The sequence below is a fragment of the Suillus fuscotomentosus genome (genome assembly GCF_016647785.1).
Source record: "Suillus fuscotomentosus strain FC203 chromosome Unknown F5891scaffold_187, whole genome shotgun sequence".
Classification (NCBI taxonomy): Eukaryota; Fungi; Basidiomycota; class Agaricomycetes; order Boletales; family Suillaceae; genus Suillus; species Suillus fuscotomentosus.
The window spans coordinates 59,398-76,084 of NW_024539699.1; the positions used below are offsets into that span (position 1 = coordinate 59,398).

At 49.5% G+C, this 16,687-nt stretch overlaps 5 protein-coding genes across 5 annotated transcripts; 2 read left to right on the forward strand and 3 right to left on the reverse strand.

The window, feature by feature from the left end:
• Nucleotides 1-622: 622 nt before the first annotated feature.
• On the reverse strand, nt 623-3,477 carry F5891DRAFT_1199430 (P-loop containing nucleoside triphosphate hydrolase protein; the record flags this gene model as incomplete). The annotated part of the gene is made up of 6 exons (XM_041368759.1): nt 623-674; nt 730-805; nt 855-1,221; nt 1,274-1,641; nt 1,796-2,368; nt 3,006-3,477. The coding sequence occupies 6 exons, from the start codon at nt 3,475-3,477 to the stop codon at nt 623-625; spliced, it is 1,908 nt and encodes a 635-aa protein (XP_041217067.1).
• Nucleotides 3,478-7,622: 4,145 nt separating this feature from the next.
• F5891DRAFT_891820 (uncharacterized protein) lies at nt 7,623-7,811 on the reverse strand (the record flags this gene model as incomplete). Its single annotated transcript, XM_041373304.1, has 1 exon — nt 7,623-7,811. A coding segment is annotated over one exon (189 nt), but the record flags the coding sequence as incomplete, so codon positions are not given.
• Nucleotides 7,812-11,359: 3,548 nt separating this feature from the next.
• On the reverse strand, nt 11,360-12,758 carry F5891DRAFT_1199432 (uncharacterized protein; the record flags this gene model as incomplete). The annotated part of the gene is made up of 4 exons (XM_041368760.1): nt 11,360-12,025; nt 12,081-12,235; nt 12,285-12,360; nt 12,411-12,758. The coding sequence occupies 4 exons, from the start codon at nt 12,756-12,758 to the stop codon at nt 11,360-11,362; spliced, it is 1,245 nt and encodes a 414-aa protein (XP_041217069.1).
• Nucleotides 12,759-13,362: 604 nt separating this feature from the next.
• F5891DRAFT_1199433 (uncharacterized protein) lies at nt 13,363-14,394 on the forward strand (the record flags this gene model as incomplete). The annotated part of the gene is made up of 4 exons (XM_041368761.1): nt 13,363-13,380; nt 13,426-13,543; nt 13,599-14,098; nt 14,161-14,394. The coding sequence occupies 4 exons, from the start codon at nt 13,363-13,365 to the stop codon at nt 14,392-14,394; spliced, it is 870 nt and encodes a 289-aa protein (XP_041217070.1).
• Nucleotides 14,395-15,350: 956 nt separating this feature from the next.
• F5891DRAFT_987948 (uncharacterized protein) lies at nt 15,351-16,445 on the forward strand (the record flags this gene model as incomplete). The annotated part of the gene is given in 4 exon segments (XM_041377967.1): nt 15,351-15,397; nt 15,612-15,693; nt 15,854-16,156; nt 16,176-16,445. 4 exon segments carry the CDS (start codon nt 15,351-15,353, stop codon nt 16,443-16,445), a joined length of 702 nt encoding a protein of 233 aa, XP_041217071.1.
• Between the last annotated feature and the right edge of the window lie 242 nt (nt 16,446-16,687).

The window sequence follows — 16,687 nt, forward strand, 5'->3', positions numbered from 1 at the left end:
GATTGAACTTTGTTCGCGATGTTTCGCGCGACGACGCGGAGCTTAAGGTAATCGTAAGAAATTATCGTAACGCTAAACGAAAACACTCACCCGAAGTACAGATTGAACTTTGTTCGCGATGTTTCGCGCGACGACGCGGAGCTTAAGCTTGATCGCAACCCGACGAGGTGTTCTAGCGACCGATTGGTCGGGTCGCTGAACAACTCGGGTAAGCCACCGGCAACAGTCTACTGACGATCTTACTGCATTCAGCCAAAAGTCTACTTGAGTCTGCAAAAATGTTATCTACGCGACACCGATTATGATATTACTTACTAAAACTTTGTCGCCTTTCATCGCCAACGGTCCCCTGCTAGCCGTGTGTGTTACTCGAGACATCTAATGTTATGTCGATACGGGATTGACTAGATTTCTGACAGAAAGGGGCTTACCGTAATGATTCCGCGGCTATCGAATTGTGACTATCGATATTGAGATCTGAGATTCGGTGTTGCAAACAAAGACAAACAGGCAACTGGTTGTCTTGCGTCAGGGGTTCAAGGTAATGATTATGTAATCTGTGTTTGCTCAATAAGTTAATAAGGCCGTATCTGTAATGTACATACCGTAGGTCGGACAAAATCTACCAGGGCGCAGGGCTTCCTATGAACATTGTTGGGATGTACAGACCCTCTCTTTCAGATGGTCAACACCAACATAATCATGATAAGCAGTGAATATGACACTTACTTGAGGAAGGCAACATGTGAAACAATGAAATTTCGGGAGCAGCAAGTAGGATTTCCATGGTCGGAAGGCCGAGTTGCTAGATTAAAAGTGAGCGCAATCCTCCAGGTTGTGTTGACATGGTGCACCGGCAACCCAACAAGTTGCACACAGCAGCCCAGGCGAAAAAACCTTCTTGAATGAAAGCAGCTGCTGGTTCATGTACTGTCTCTGGTCGACGGCCAAACTGGACATGATGTCCTGGAGACGATTGCTGCGGTTAGAAGACTCGCTCTTGGAATTTGGGTGAAGAGGTTGTATAGGTGGCTGAGGAGGCACCGGTAGACGCATGGGAGGCGCAGCATGCTGGGGGCGCGTAGGAAACTGAAGGAGCCCAAGCTGCAGAGGGGGCGCTGGCAGTAGGGGTCGAGGGGGTGCAGCCAGCCGAAGTTGATGGAGTACAGAAGGTGCAGGCTCTGGTGCTGGAAGCATAGCCAGAGATGGGTCATAGATACTCTGCGGAGTAGTGGTCAGAAGATCTAAAATGTTATGAGAGCATTAATAATACCTTGGCTACCATCATCTGACAGATATCACAAAGTTGCACCGTCACCATTTCAAGGCAGCTAGAAGTCCTGCCATCAAAGAACAGCGACAAACCTATTCTCCTACACGCTGGTACGGACAACCATGAAGCCATCTCCGACACCCCGGTATCATCTTGACCTGCCTGTAAAGTAAAAGGCTTCTGCTTTGGGTCATGAAATACAAACGACCATCCTGGTTTGCCATCCCGGCATCCGCGACCAAATCCTTGCCCGTAATCCAGCATGTTGCTTGGCTTGCGCAGGTGGACAACTGCTTGTATGTCCCGGATATCTAAGCCCGCAGAGAGTGCCGACGTAGTGTAGAGCACGCGGAGCGCGCCAGCACCAACTTTGAAGCCGTCCAGGGTTTCTTTTTTTCCTCGTCGGGCAACTCTGAATGGTAAAATTTAGTGTTTGAGGCCTTGGCCATTGCCTCAGCAGTTGCCTTCGTTTGACAGAACACAAGTATTTTATCCGCTACCGGAAAATTCAGGCAAGCTGACCGGCCACAATGGTGAATGCATTGAATGAAATATCCTTCCTGGTAGTGTCACCGCGGATAATCTCAGTAGCACCGGAGAGCATCTGAAAATGTTGCAAGAATCGGGGGATGGTGGCGGGAGGCAGTGTTGCCGTAGATGCAACAATCTGCAAGGGGAGTTGGCGCAGGCGGGGCATAAGCAGCAGACATGGTTTATAGTGCTTGGAGGTTGAGGCATAATGTGATTCATCTATGACGATGCGGGAGAGAGCGCCCTTCTGAACACCTTCTCGGAGATAATCGAAAAACGATGAACATTCTAGCTGCTCCACAGAAACAAAGATGGTCCCGGCGTCATAAGTCTTTATTCCAGGGCTCCAGGTCAAGATGAGCAGGCCTTTGTCCTCAAAGCGAGCGCGAAGCTCATCCGATAAGGCCTTGAGAGGAACGACCACAACTGATGCAAGGTTTTTCTCTGCAATGCTGATTCTTCGACTATTTCCGGCCAGCAGAAGGAGGCGAACGAAGTCGTGTGGCCCGGCGTGGGCAGTGGTGGAAAGCTGGAAACTGGTGAGAGGTAAAGAACGTAAGGCGTCTGAACCTGAGTTCAGTGATGTGGGATGAAAGAATAACCACTGACAGATTATTTTTTGGTTCATCGCGGTATAACCATCCAGCACGCCACTATGTACATGGGATGATTGTCAATACATTGAGGCGGAGTGAAGAGCGACAAACTCGGCCAGGCGAACCTACGCCCTGGCTCAAGTTCAGGATTCACCTGACGAAAACGCTTCGGACTGCTCCAAGTGCATCGGCACTCAATTCGAGTACGTCAATGAGAGCTTCACGTTCATCATGGGAGCCGCTTTGAGGATGCGCATCTGACAATGGACCTTGCTCTTGAGGAATGCTTTGTAGGTGCATTGAGACTCTGGACGCGTGCATTCAGATTTGTGCGGTAACGGTACTCGATGGTGGTGTAACTAGTCTTTAAGCGACTAATGACAACGGCGCTTGCGATCTGAGTGCTATGTGCGAATGATCCAGAGCCGAACGTAAGAGTAGTTGGACTAGCGAAAGGAGAGGAAGGCGTCTAAGACCAGAAGTAAGCCTGGCAGCCCCGCGTTTTTCTTTTGGTGCTTTAACTTGCCTGCATAATAGCTCCAGAGAATGGGTCTGTGATATTCCGTGAATAAACAGCTAGCCATACAAATATACACTACGCATACCTGAGGCGGAGCTAATCAGCATCATGACCGAAGAAACGGACTCAACGGATGAGATGCTCATCCTGAGTGATTTCTCATCTGCGGAACTGGAAGAAACTGAGGCAGAGATAAGAGTGGGTAATGAGAAGGTGAACGAAAAAGAGAAAAGTAAACTCTGGTGCTGAAAAAATGATTCAGGCTTTTCTTCTTCGTCATCGCAACGGTTGTGCAACGTCTCCGCCGCGGTAGACACCTTTGAAGGAGAAGCATAGCGTTTGACTTCTCGTACTAAAACAATCGACGCTAAGATCGCCTCGGGATGTTTAGCGATCATCGACTCCATTTTCTCAAAAACGTGATCCCATTCCTCTGTCAACGCGGTTACTGCTATGTAGGGAATGTGCACGACCTCGGTAGGTCCCCGCGTAGCCGTCAACGATACAATTAAATCAGGCGTGAACGATTTGTCCCCGATCTGGAGGGGGTAATTCATGTGAATTTGCGGTCAAATAGTCATGCGACGGTAAGGAAGACTGTGGATCGCGAGGGTGAGGGATTGCTTCAAGTCATCATAAAACGCTTCATGCAGGATGGTGGGCATGTCTACAGTGAGGAGTTATAGTCGTAAGTCAGCCTTGAGCGCCCGATTTAGCATATCCGAAATAGACTCAACCTGGGCTTCGTTAACACGCGGCCGGTTTCTCCCACCTCGTGTTCTAATATTTCGAATTCTTGCGCTCTCGCACCAGGAAATTCCTGTAATAATAGTAAGGATATCATATTTTTGACTCATGAACTGACAAAGGGCATACCATGTGGCGTTTTTTGCTGGATTGGGTTGTTGGGACTGGCGCATCACCTGGCCGAGGAGGAATTTCTCAGACGTCGAATCCGATACCGTCGTCAGGCCCTTGACACGAAATTGGAAGCCAATGTTGAACGTGTTCCTATAGGGCGGGGCGCTTCAGTAAGATCGCATGTCAAGTATGCACACGCAGAGAGCGACAGGACGTGAAGACGTACCAGTTCTGGCCCATGTCTGTGGAGCATCACAGCCAACTCTGCCCAGCCACCCACAAGGACATGAGGCGCGAGATATTTTTGAATCAAGAATCATATTCATGGCCTGTATGGACGACAGACACTATTAAGTAGGGTGCGGTATTGATGCGGCAGGGTACGGTACGATGCGGCAAAATCCGAAGGCCCCTCAATCAGTGCATCATGTGATTTTTGGACTCCGAAGTTGCTCGCCGCTCTGCACGACTTCAAGCTATCTTTGCATTGAAGGCACGATTTGTGTTGCTTCCGAAATTCGAATATATCTTTAAACGGTGTGTATGTCTTTTCTGTCTCGTTTAGTGTGCATCTGTTCATTTTAGGGCTTCATGCCCGATCTTAGGTGCCTTCCTGTTGGTGCGCATGCAGCCTTCAAGTTAGCTTTATGACATTGCTTCATCCTGCTGCGGTGACCGGCTATTCTATCATCGTATGTTCTCTAATCTCCATGCAGAACATTCATACATCGCCCCATTCTAAATAGAAACTCCTCAAGTTCGCCTTGTAACTCTCTTCGTCAGCCAGGCTTTCACCACCAATTATAAGTTGGTCTCGTCCGCGACCGTAATGCGTCACTGCGCCTTGACGTCGTACGATGCAGAACATACGCCAAAATCGAAGTTGTCGATCGAGTTAACTCGGTACTGCCAAGGGCATTCACGTGTTCGAGCATTAACCATTGAACGCACAGGGACCTTCTCATAGGTTGGTCTGTTCAGTTCACCTCGCTCACTCAGTTTACTGCCTACCACAATTTCTTATTGATTAATAAGACCACGTGTGGATGAAGCCCCCTCAATCCCTTTACCTCAGTCTGGCGCCCTTCCAAGCCACACGGGGCAACTGAGCCCGCCACTCAGTCCCGATCCCGATCTTTCATCTGGACTCGAAATTTATTTAGTATACTACGCAGACGGCATCGATAGGACATCCGGTTGCAAGAGGTCAAGGTCCCTTGCACAGCGGGCAAGCCTGTGCGTTTTTTTCTCTTTCATAGTTCTTCTTTATCGCTGACTCCTCGCACAGAGGAACTACCACGCAACAAAGAAGAAGCCAGCTACCAGCTCATCTCGACCTCCCAATACTCATACCACGCAACAACCCAGCGGCACTCATTATACCACTCAAATATTGTTCACCACCGCTGTAGTCTGATGCAACTCGTCGTCCTGCTGCTGGGCGCCGCAGACCACCAATATTTGCCATTCCTATGGTGCAGAGACCTCTGCCTACGATAGATCTGCGACAACCCACTTTCGTTCGCCTCAGCCAACCTCTTCGCTTCTCTCCTCACACGAACCCAGTGCACCATGATCAATTTCGCGATCCCTTAGATGTATGTATGCCTCTTTCTCTTGTTTATTTCGCATTTGATGCGACACTCGCGTTGCAGTTCTCTGCTACCTTGCCCCTGCCCCGTCCTCTCTCTGGGCACACCTCAACCCTGGCGAGAACGCGAGTTTTCATTAAACTGTTATCACACTTTTGACTAATGTCTTTCAGTCTTGATCACCGCCAACCATTCGATCGTCCGCCACCCCACCCGCCACATTCGCAGCACGCATAACCCACCTATCATCCTGGTGGCCTGTTCGTGGAGGTCACGCGGAGCCCCGCATCGTTGACGTTCCTCTCGCGTAGGCTAAAGAGGCATGTTCCGTTCATTTTCTCATTTTATCCGACGTGTAATGTATGAATTTACAGCGCAACGCTGTTGCGGGTGAAGACGACGATGTAGTACCCGATGAATATCTCGATCCTCTCTCACCGAACCCTGATTCGCAACGACCAGCTACTACAATACAGCCTGTCACAGGAGAGCATGGGGACGACCGGTCATGTTTCTGCTTCTAGCGCTGTGATGTTCATTTCGTATAATTTAGTATTATTCGCTTGGATTCAGCATTCTATGGACGTGGGTCCGAAACACATCCGACGTCATATCCTCAGCTATGTATTGTTTGCCATTCTGTACGAAGATGCGCTAGATTAAGTAGCGTCTATCCAGCGATCATTTTTCTGTACGACGCCTTCAGTCCCTCGCGGCCCCTCGCACGTCCAGCTCAACGCAACCCAAAGTACTCGTCGTGCCAAAGATTCACACTCTACACCTGACGTGAAATCACAAATTTAAAGACTATGCTTCATGGGTCTTCAGTCAACTTCGCAAAGATGACTTGTCTCTAGGTCCCGGATACTACCTCGTCTCCCTCACATTCAAATACATCCCCCCCGAACTCACCTCCACAGGCAAAGGTGACTCCTTCATCTTCTACTGCGATTACATCACGACTATCTGGCATGCAGAATCGTTTCTTCTCAGCATTCGTGGCGGCAAGCCCAAAGCGGGAGAGATTTTGCAGCCGGATATCATGAGTATTGGAGTAGCTGCGACCGAATAAGCGACCGAGAAACGTGCTGCCTGACGGTGCCAAGGAGCGAGGACGACGTCGTGCAGAAGACTAAGAACGCGGAGGTTAAGAACGCAAAATCGAAATGATAGTGACAACATACATGTGAATGATCTGCAACGAAAAAAACCTTGGGGGATCATTATTTGGTTAGGTTAGCTATTGCTTCGAAGTATATCAGCAAGACCATTCTCATGGCAAGGATTGCATTGGCAGCTGACCTTGACGCCCATGATGCACTCGGAGTTGGATTTGGCTCTCGCATACCACGTCTCCTTGTCGTTAGGACAACAGTTCAGGCGCCCGAGGGAGGTAAAGTCGAGATAGATGGTAGCGTTGCGGCCCTGATTGGGTTGTTGGGACTGGCGCATCACGACCTGGCTGCATTCTCGGCTCTCTTCTCTCCCAGCCGAACCACTTCGACAAAAGCAGACATCGGTGCTTTGAGCACAGCAGTACCGATGATATCCTCTAGGCACTCGAGTAGTCCGTCGTGGTGCTCAGAAGTGCCTTCAGGCTTCATCTGCGCGATAGACTTGACTTCACCCTGCAGGATAATGAGACACTTGTGCGTGAGGTCGATTCCACGCCCCTGGAGAACCGTCTGGACCTCGGTGTACGAAACCGGTCGTGAGTTAAGGGTGTGCCGAGAGGTATTGAATTTGGTCGCTGTGCATGCGACAATGAGCGAGGAGTTAGGGACGGCACTGTGTGTGTCGGCTCCAGGCTGGGGGTCCGAATAGATTAGCTCAGTTCGATTAGATGAGTGAAGGTACATACGAGGTCTATAATCTCGCGGAAATGAACTTCCATGCTGCACACATCCGATTCGGGATGTTAGTTGGACGCGAACACAGATGATGCCAAATACCTGATATCTGCGAGGGAGGATGCAGACCGCACATATAAGATAGTGCAAGGAAGCGGATACCAAGCTAACCGATCGACTACTCCTCGAAACTGCAATGAAAATGAGCGGCGCTGTTCGAAAAGCCGCGTCCACATTCAACCGTGCTCTAGGACTCTCCCTATCACAGATGTCTATGCGCACGTGTATTCTTCAGCGTAGAGGGAGCGTTAATTGGAGAGAGAGAGAAAATAAATTTTGCACTGGAGAAGCTTTGCCGGAGATGCGGTAACTTCTCGACCACTTCGCTGTGCATATGTTAGTCAAATAAGATGCGGAAATCAGGAGGGAAAAAATAAACCAGACAAAGGGAGAGTTGTCCAGCGCAGAGGGGTTGTTCGAGTCCCCGAGGAATTCCATGAGTGCATGGACGACGCTTGCAGCCACCTCAGAAAACTTAACCGCTAATACGTGGATCGACTGGATGAGAAGTTGCCTGGACTCCAGGGCCTATCCCAAAATCAGTCCTGGACCACAGCAACGTGGAGGACTGCGAGACCAACCACGATGCGGCTATTGAGGACTAAGATGAGCAAACATGTGCACGCGACCTTATCGTGAACGTACCTTTCACAGCAGCCGGGTTCTGCGTGAGTGCGGTGAGTGTGGTAGCAGCGTCATGCTTTGATGCGTGCGACGATGAGTTCAACAACTCAAACGCGCATCTGATGTATCACGACTGCAAGACGACAAAAGGGAGGAGAAGCAAGATGACTCAAAGTGAAGAGGGCTCACTCGATGGGTCGTATCATTCTTACAATACAGCCTGGTAACTTCTATGATGCTCATATGCAAGAGCTCGTCTATCGGACTTGTCAGCTGATCGTACACCCACTCGACAGCCTTCGGTATCGCAGAGCGAGCGAGAAACACGAATGCGTTACGCTTGCACGTCGCGTCAGACTCTGCAGCGATGAAAGTTTGCATAAGCTCAGGAGCATCTGGGATGAGGTATTCGTATTCGTGGTAGATAATGTACACGGCGAATACGGCGTTCTTGCGAACGGATGAGCGACGGTGCTCAAGACAGCTGCCGCAGCAGGGAGTTCAGCACCTTTAGATATCTTCTAGAAGGAAACGTAGGGTGGCGCCGCGGATATACTCGTTGGGTGTTGCTGTAGAAAGATGAAGAAAACAGTAAGTCAGGAATGCGGGGATTAGTCTTACCAGGTCATTTAAGATAGCTATGGCGTTTCTAGGCAACTTGACAATTGGTTGAAGGCGAGCATGTGCGCGCTAGGAGATAAGATAAACACACGTACACAACGAGAATCATTCTCTCCTGCTTGAGTTTCTCGAAATCTTCTGCATCGACTCTTGCTTGTTGCTTTCGCGAAATTGCGTGTCAAACCTTACTCCGGGCGTCCTGACCTCGGACGGCTTGCCAAAGAGAGGCCGACCTCGACCTGGCAAGCCCAGCAGTACTAGCAGCCGCGTTGTCACCGGTAATGGTACGGAGCGTGCGGCAGACCCGCTGCAGCAACGCAAACGTGTTCAAATTTGCACCGCGCCCGCCTGGGGAGTCAGGGCATCGTGGGCGAGTGGGCATATTTTGCGAATGGCACGTACGCACGCCGAGCCATGAAACAAAAAGGTCAGTCAGGCATCTTGTCTTCGTTGATTTGTCACGTCAATAAACTTTCTAGATGACTTCAGCTGGTCAGTGGACGCTCTATGGTGATATCTTACCTATCATCATCCCAAATTCGCAGGCGGTGACTCGCGGCAGTACACATTGCACCTGCTCAGTCTCGCTAGTGGCTTCTCCTCTCCGAGACTTCGACCGAATAATTGTTTGCATTGCCAAACATCCCTTTGCCTCTGTCGACTCCGGAGCGGCTTGTGCGGTTTGCACAGATTGTGGACACAGCGCTCGTCAAGTCTTAGTATCTTGCGACTCAACCGGCCCTCCTCGGTGCACTTTGTCAATTGGCCAATTGGAGTGAGGTATCAGAGGAGCTTCGGGCACGAGAGGTGCGTCAAACTGTACACAACTCAAACGTAGCATTTACCAGTTGTCTCAGACATTCGCAGAGCTGATACATCTCTACAATGGAAAGCAGATGCATGCTAAGGCTCATAATCAGTGAGCATTGATGTCTTTTACTTGATCACGCCTGCAAACCAATGACCTTGCCCAGGGTCGAACGAGAAGGAAGCGGACATGAGAGAAAATGCTCGATCTGTCATATCCTACCTGCCTTACCTGCCAAAACTTGGTCCCAAGTACGTCGACGCCGAGTATTTGAGTCTTCCCGCTGGATCTTGGAAACGACTGTGATACGGCTTTCGAGGTGACACTTGTGTGTATAATTTGTCTAGTTCCTTGCTGACGATCGTTTGTCTCACCCAAGATATCTACATCTGACGACATTAAACTCCCTCGAACTCAAGTAACAGATTACCTCGAGAAGATTGACCCCACCATGTCTACTTGTTATATCGAGTATCTAATCGATGAGAAAGGCGGAGAGAGTCCCGTATTCCATGATCGGCTGGCAGATCTCTATCTGAACATGACGCTGAGTGCTCGCAAACGAGGAGACAAAGGTTAATCGTGATTTTTGCCGGTTCTCACCAAATTTCCGTTAGTCAATGGGTCGGACGTTCACTCGAAGCCCCTTCGTTTCATCGATCGCTTGCATGGTTTACTGTTGAAGAGCCAGTTCCAGACTGATACTCCCATGAATATTGAGCTTATACCCTGCAGATCTTTACCAAGCGCGAGCTGTGTTGTCGGGCCGTGTGGTAAGGCATGACCATGCTCTTTAGCTCCATGTTTACAAGTTAGGCCGAAGAGTATGTCTATTCTCTGCTATATTCTCGATCCCGATCCCTCGGTGACGCTGTCATAGGTACTGCAGGCGGATGTATAATTCAAAATAAGTCACACTCTTCTCAAGCTCTACCTCCGCCCCACCGATGAAACAGCACCGAACTCGTTGCGCCCCGCTCTAGACTTGTTCAGTCGACACTGTCCTCGCTTAGACTCCCTTGAAATTCTTCAACTTCTCCCTCCCCTTGTCACCGCTCTTGACGTACGCCCATTCCTTCAAGAAGCTTTATTATGAGCACAGATTTTCGACAGCCACATCATCCATGATATTCACAAAGCGCGGAATGAACAAGTCAGTCTTCTTTCCGCATGGATGTTGTCTGATGACTTGTGCAAAGCTGTTCCAAGTGTTTGGGTAGTAGTGTTGTCGCAGTTCATGCTCCTAGGTAAATCTGTTGTTCACCTCTAGTGTCATTTTCTGATGTCCCCATTTTTCAGGGGAGAGGTGACTCGTTATCAGTGCCATGACGCTTTTTCTCGGAGGCTCATTGATCCTGCGAAGAGATTACGGTTATGATTGGTTGCGCTACGCAGCATCTTGGTTCGTCAGCTTTTATCGTCGCTGAGGGCTTGGTAGTGGTCAGGCCCCACTCGTAGTCAACTGCTGTGTACATCTAAATGTATGTCTTGTCACTGGTATGGGTACCAGTGATACCCAACCCTATGTTGCTCAGTTTGAAACCACATGAATTGTGCACATCTTCGAGCCGAATTTGGGAGGTGCTGATGATCAGCTCGGAAAGCTCGTAGTATCGCCTCTTTATTATACTACGGAATATGGAGGAGAGATGGAACATGAACAGGGCATATTTCATTCACGGTATCGTGTTATGAAATAATCCTCAAATCCGCCATTCGTGAGGGTTAGCAAACTGAACGCCCTGAAGGGTACCATTGGAAATGACACGACTCAGTGAATAAAACGACCTTGATAGCCAAAATAGGGCGCAAATTAAGGCTTTCTGGCTTGTGTTCCATCTCCCCTCAAAGTTTGAGTGTGAGTACTAGTATCGCGGCGTCTTCCGCATCATAAAGCACGATCGCGAAGTATTCTTTCCTCTATAAGGTCTTAGATGACGATGTGATCCCCCTACTGACGAACGCCCGCATCGAGGGCTTTGACTGGCAAAACAATAATGCGCAACACCAAGTATGAGATTGATCAGGTATGAGGCTCTGGGTCTAGTGATGAGGCTCGGGTTGACTCCGTGACCCAGCACCGGACTCGTGTGCGCAAGTCGACCCTCTTCTGTCGTTTTTCGAGGTGAAAGACTGCGTCATCGGTAAGAGCAGCTCCGCGTAAACTGGAAGACAATTTGCGTTTGCGAGCGCCCGGTGGTGGAGGCTTATCTCCTGCTTGATTACTGGGTAGATCAGACTTCGGCATACCATCGTGCGCAGAGCGTGCTTGCGACCGTGTGGTACGTTTGCTCCCTCGAGAAAGATTCTCTATGTCCTCGTCATCGCGGTCCCTCTTCCTCTTACCCCTCGTTTCTACCTCCCAGACCTTCGCATCTTTCTTCGCATCCTCGAAAAGGGCCCATGTATTACACAAAAGTGTAAGTCGTTCTTCAAGTTCCTTCCGAAACTCACTCGTCTGTTGCGAACAATACTCGCGGACGATCTGATTGATGTGATCCCTTGTGCACTTGGGGCCTGCGTTTATGATGGCAAAGGGAGGTGCAATATGACACTCAAGCAATGGGAGGCCTTGGTAAGGATAAGAGTGATCTTCCCAAACTCCACCACCAATTTCGCATGAGATGCGTGGGCATCCTGTGCCAGGCAATAGTATGAACGTGTACGGTGTTTTATTGTTGAGATTCCACTGCGAAAAAGTAAATATTGTTGCAGGCATGCGATACCATGGAACAAGTGCCTACCTCTAACCAGAAATGTTTCGTGCCTTTACTAGACTGGGAGTTTGCCCTTAATGCAACAGCGTCTTTCACGTAGTCATGGACTTTCCTTAGTGTGCCTGTATCCGGCAGGAGAAACCAGTGACCAGCATCAAATATACTATGCAAGTGGGGTGACACTGCAGATTGATGTCAGCGTCAACAACGCACGCAAGAAATGTGTCATACGATAGAACATATTTCGTCTGCTGTCAACATGGAATGATCTCAAATCTAAGCCAAGACAATATTCATAGAGTGTCAACTGAGGAAATTATTAACATTGAACATTTCATAGGTAATGAAATTACCCACAAGATCAGACTTGCTCGCACGTTGAACGGCATGGGCTACAGTCACCAGGTAGGCCGCTGACGACGTTACGAGACAGTGACGGGCGCCATAGTTGTGGTCATATAACTTCTGGAGTGCCTTACGAGTTTTTGAAGAGAGGCCTGCAGAAGCTGAGCGATGCGTAGGGGTGGTGAAGATGATAGACGCGGATTCCCGGGTAGACACACGAGTGGGGGTATATTCGTCGTGGCTACTTTCTTGGAGACCTGGGCTTGGAGTTGAGCGATCATTAATCTCATATGTAGAGGAATTGGCATAGGATGATTCTGGGTCCCGACCACTGGCTAGGGAGTATGTGCCGATAGACATCCTTAGTTTGATTGAGCATGTATGCACGTGGGAACTTTTACTTTGGGGCTGACAGTGATATGCTCGTAATGCAAGATAACGAAGATTTTCGACCAAGGGTTAGCAATGATGAGAGATCTTTTCGTCGAGTTCCAGAAACAACGCGATCCTGCCGTTAATCACTCCTTTCAGAGAGAGTCCTGGGCGTTATCGTGGATCAGGCTTTGATGATCGATGTGAGTGTGCTCTTTTCTCCGGACGGTTTAATTTCAATTGCGCGTAGGGATTCAAGTAGAGCTTGAAGACACCTAACCTACGGACGGCGAACTTTTCGAGTCACCGTACCCTGTGTTTTCCGGTGTAGCACCTGGTAGCGTTGGCCCATAGGAGTTGCATGCTTTTCCCTTTTCGACCCCTTCAAACTACCGCGCTCAGGCGAGTACATACACCCTCTCAAGGTACAACCAAACGCCTTACCTGAAGTGGTTAGTCTGTCAGAACTCCTTTGATTCTTTGGAGATGCGTTCGCAGCTTTCCACCAACCTCAAGAGTGCAAGTTCGATACCCCCTGCAGGATGCATCACCGTTTCAAGCGCCAGGAAGTCCCTTTTCTCAGGAGTTATCAATGAAAGGTCGTAGATCTGTACGTGCCCATCTCCTTCTTTGATATCTACTCACCTCTATCCAGAGACGCCATCGACACCCTCCTGACCCGCCAAATGACCGGCGGTTCCTTGACCTGGCGTGCATTTCCGCAATTCTAGAACCAGCCACCTCCACAGGACCCCCTCAAGAGAATATTGGATGTAGGCTGCGAGAGCAGTGTATGGGTATTAATTGAGGCTGCCAAGCACTGGAAAGGCTGCGAAGTCGTCGGTGGTCGGTCCTGCCCTTGCCACTTGCGAGAAGCACTTGCAGGCTTCGATATCTTATCTCTCCTCACCGACCTTGCACGTCTCCTCCAGAAACATGGACCTTATGAGAAAAGTAAGCTGGGTTTCGAGGCAATTAATGTATTCACCCATCCATTCTGTATCCTCATCATTGACTCCCATAGCCTCGAGGGTCTTCCATTCGCGAACGAATCGTTCGATTTCGTACACATCAAGCGTATCGCTCGAGGCGTACCGGAAGACCATGCGCAAACTTCAACTACCCCTCCAACGACCAGTACGACTCCAACAATGACCTCCATGACATCTGTCGCAACTACAGTACCCATCACCATCATGTTTGTCCCTTCCAAAAGCACCGTGCTTCTGCACTCTCCTTGGGATCGCATCCGCATGCGTGTAGGACCTACTACTTCCCCTTGTTGCAGTCCTCCAGTCGTCGAGGTTCCTGCATTAGATGACAACAAGGTATGTCTTTTTGGGGATGTTTTCTCAATTGCGATGTCTCAAGTTCTATCTACACTAACCAGAGGAACGACTCCCGAGTCCTTTGTGGAACCGCTTTGTGGGACTTAGGCTGCGCGTCCTGCTGCTCGTGGAGGAACCGGATGACGTCGTCTTTAGCACCTGTAGAACACGCTCACGATCCAGCTGTTCTTCAACGCGCTTCATGTTCTGACCGTGCTTGGGCAACCAAGGGTGCTGGTTTTCGAGGAGGAAGCGGTGGTATTTTACCATCCTTTGGCCTTTCGGGCGATTTCTGAGGAGGGTCTGTCCCATTTGCTTTGTCGCGCATCAAGAACGGATTATGGTTGATCTTCTGTGGTAGACGGGAGGGTATAACGGGAGGGGAGTCAGATTGACCCGGAACAAAGTGCTGCGTATCAGACTCGAGTGATTGACGAAAGGGATTTATGTCTGGAGAGGAAGAGTTTGAAGATATGGCATGTTGTTTGGGTCGGTCTGGATGAAGAGGCGGAGCGTGGACTTGACGCTTGGAGGGAGATCTTGATCTTGAGCGTTCAAGAACTTCTGGGATTGGGTGGGCTGTAAGACATTCTGGTCAGTACTGGCTGAAGGGTGAGGAGGTAATGCATACCTTGGACAAACGCGAGAGTTCTATCAACGCGTTTACCTGACACAGCGCGAAGGACAAGCCTGAGCGCAGCAAAAAACTGGCCACCGGTGAGACAATTGATCTGTGTGGAGCAAATTTGGACAGAAGATCTGGGCGGAACGCATACGGTTAGGACATGAAGAAGGCGTAGAAATGGCCGAACCTTCAAGTGTCAATATCTGTAGTTGGTAGATCATGAGGATATCTGCCTCGTAGCCATGCTCTGACTTCGCGGACGCCAACGGACATGGCTTCAAAGTGGGCGTCATCTTGGACAGTGCTCGGGTCGGGTGAAACTGCAAGATCATTGAGAGATGAAGTAAATAAGTTGTATCCGAGATCGTTGAGAGCAGACGCATGAAGAATCAAAGGTCACGTTGCAAGCAGAAAGTTCAAGTCAGTGCATGAGTAAAATGCCATCCGCCGCGCTAAAAGGCATGCAGAACTTCCACCACCATACACTCCTACACCAGCACCCCCCATCTGGGAACCTCACTTTATAGATCTAGGGAGCAACCCAAGTCCCGCTTCAGCACCAACAGTGACCGTTAGTGGCATCCCAGGTCCTCTCTCATTTTGCGCAGACATTCGGGCCTTCCACCAATGGCGTTGCGCGCCCGGGATGGGCCAGTATCAGGAACCGGGTCACAGTCATTAGCGGGAGCTGCATTGATTGGGGGCGTTATGGTGCTCTACTGATTGGTTTTTAACACCAAGACGCTCTTACATTCCCGGCGGCCAATATCATTATTTATAATTATTGCAGGCAATTGACCTGATGGACATCTCACAAATACATTTTATCAGGATATCACTTATCTTACCTAGCGGGTGTTGCAGTGATCGATGATTGAATCTGCGTAGTCATCAATGTGCAACAGCTGCGTTGGAACTAGAAGCGAATCTTATCATATGCTCTACGATAACTGGTATCGCACAACAAAATGTATGTATTACGTTGCCCAAAATGATCTGATGTCGCGAGTCGCACGTTATCTCAACAAGTTCGTTGGGACCAAATTTTATCATACACATATGTTAGTACAAGGCCAGTCATCCACGGCAAAAAAAGAGACATGAAGATCATACAGCGAATTTCTGGATAGGAAGCAAAGTCAACTGTTGGCAAGGATAACATCCACCTGAACGCACCTAGAGGTCCGGAGGATCAGGTCGTCAAGATACCATCTCGGCTCCGCTTCCAAATTGGTGAACTTGAGGGCAAACGCTTTCTCGTTCTCATGCACCACTCTCCCTGGAGCGTCAAAGTTGCAGTAGAACGACATGACTATGATGGGTTTGCCCTCCCTGCGGCCATACACGGGTCTCAGTCGACTCGACTCCCCGAAGATCTTGCGGATGACGCTGATGATGAAGATGCGATTCCAAGCATAATTGATCCCCTCGCTGTGAGTGTAATCCTGAGAGAGTTCAGGGCTGTTCTTTCACGAAGGCTTCGAGCTTCCCGAAGTCGATGGGATAGCCGAACCAGAACAAGAGCGGTCTGGGTTACGGCGAACGGGGAGGATAGGACGCGTCCGGGAGCGGCGCGTCAAGCGAGTCAGAGCCATGCACCTGGCGCACATCCTATGGGATATATCTCACCTTTCTACAGGCGTCTTGCGTAGCGCAACCAATCATAACCGTAATCTCTTCGCAGGATCAATGAGCCTCCGAGAAAAAGCGTCATGGCACTGATAACGAGTCACCTCTCCCCTGAAAAATGGGGACATCAGAAAATGACACTAGAGGTGAACAACAGATTTACCTAGGAGCATGAACTGCGACAACACTACTACCCAAACACTTGGAACAGCTTTGCACAAGTCATCAGACAACATCCATGCGGAAAGAAGACTGACTTGTTCATTCCGCGCTTTGTGAATATCATGGATGATGTGGCTGTCGAAAATCTGTGCTCATAATAAAGCTTCTTGAAG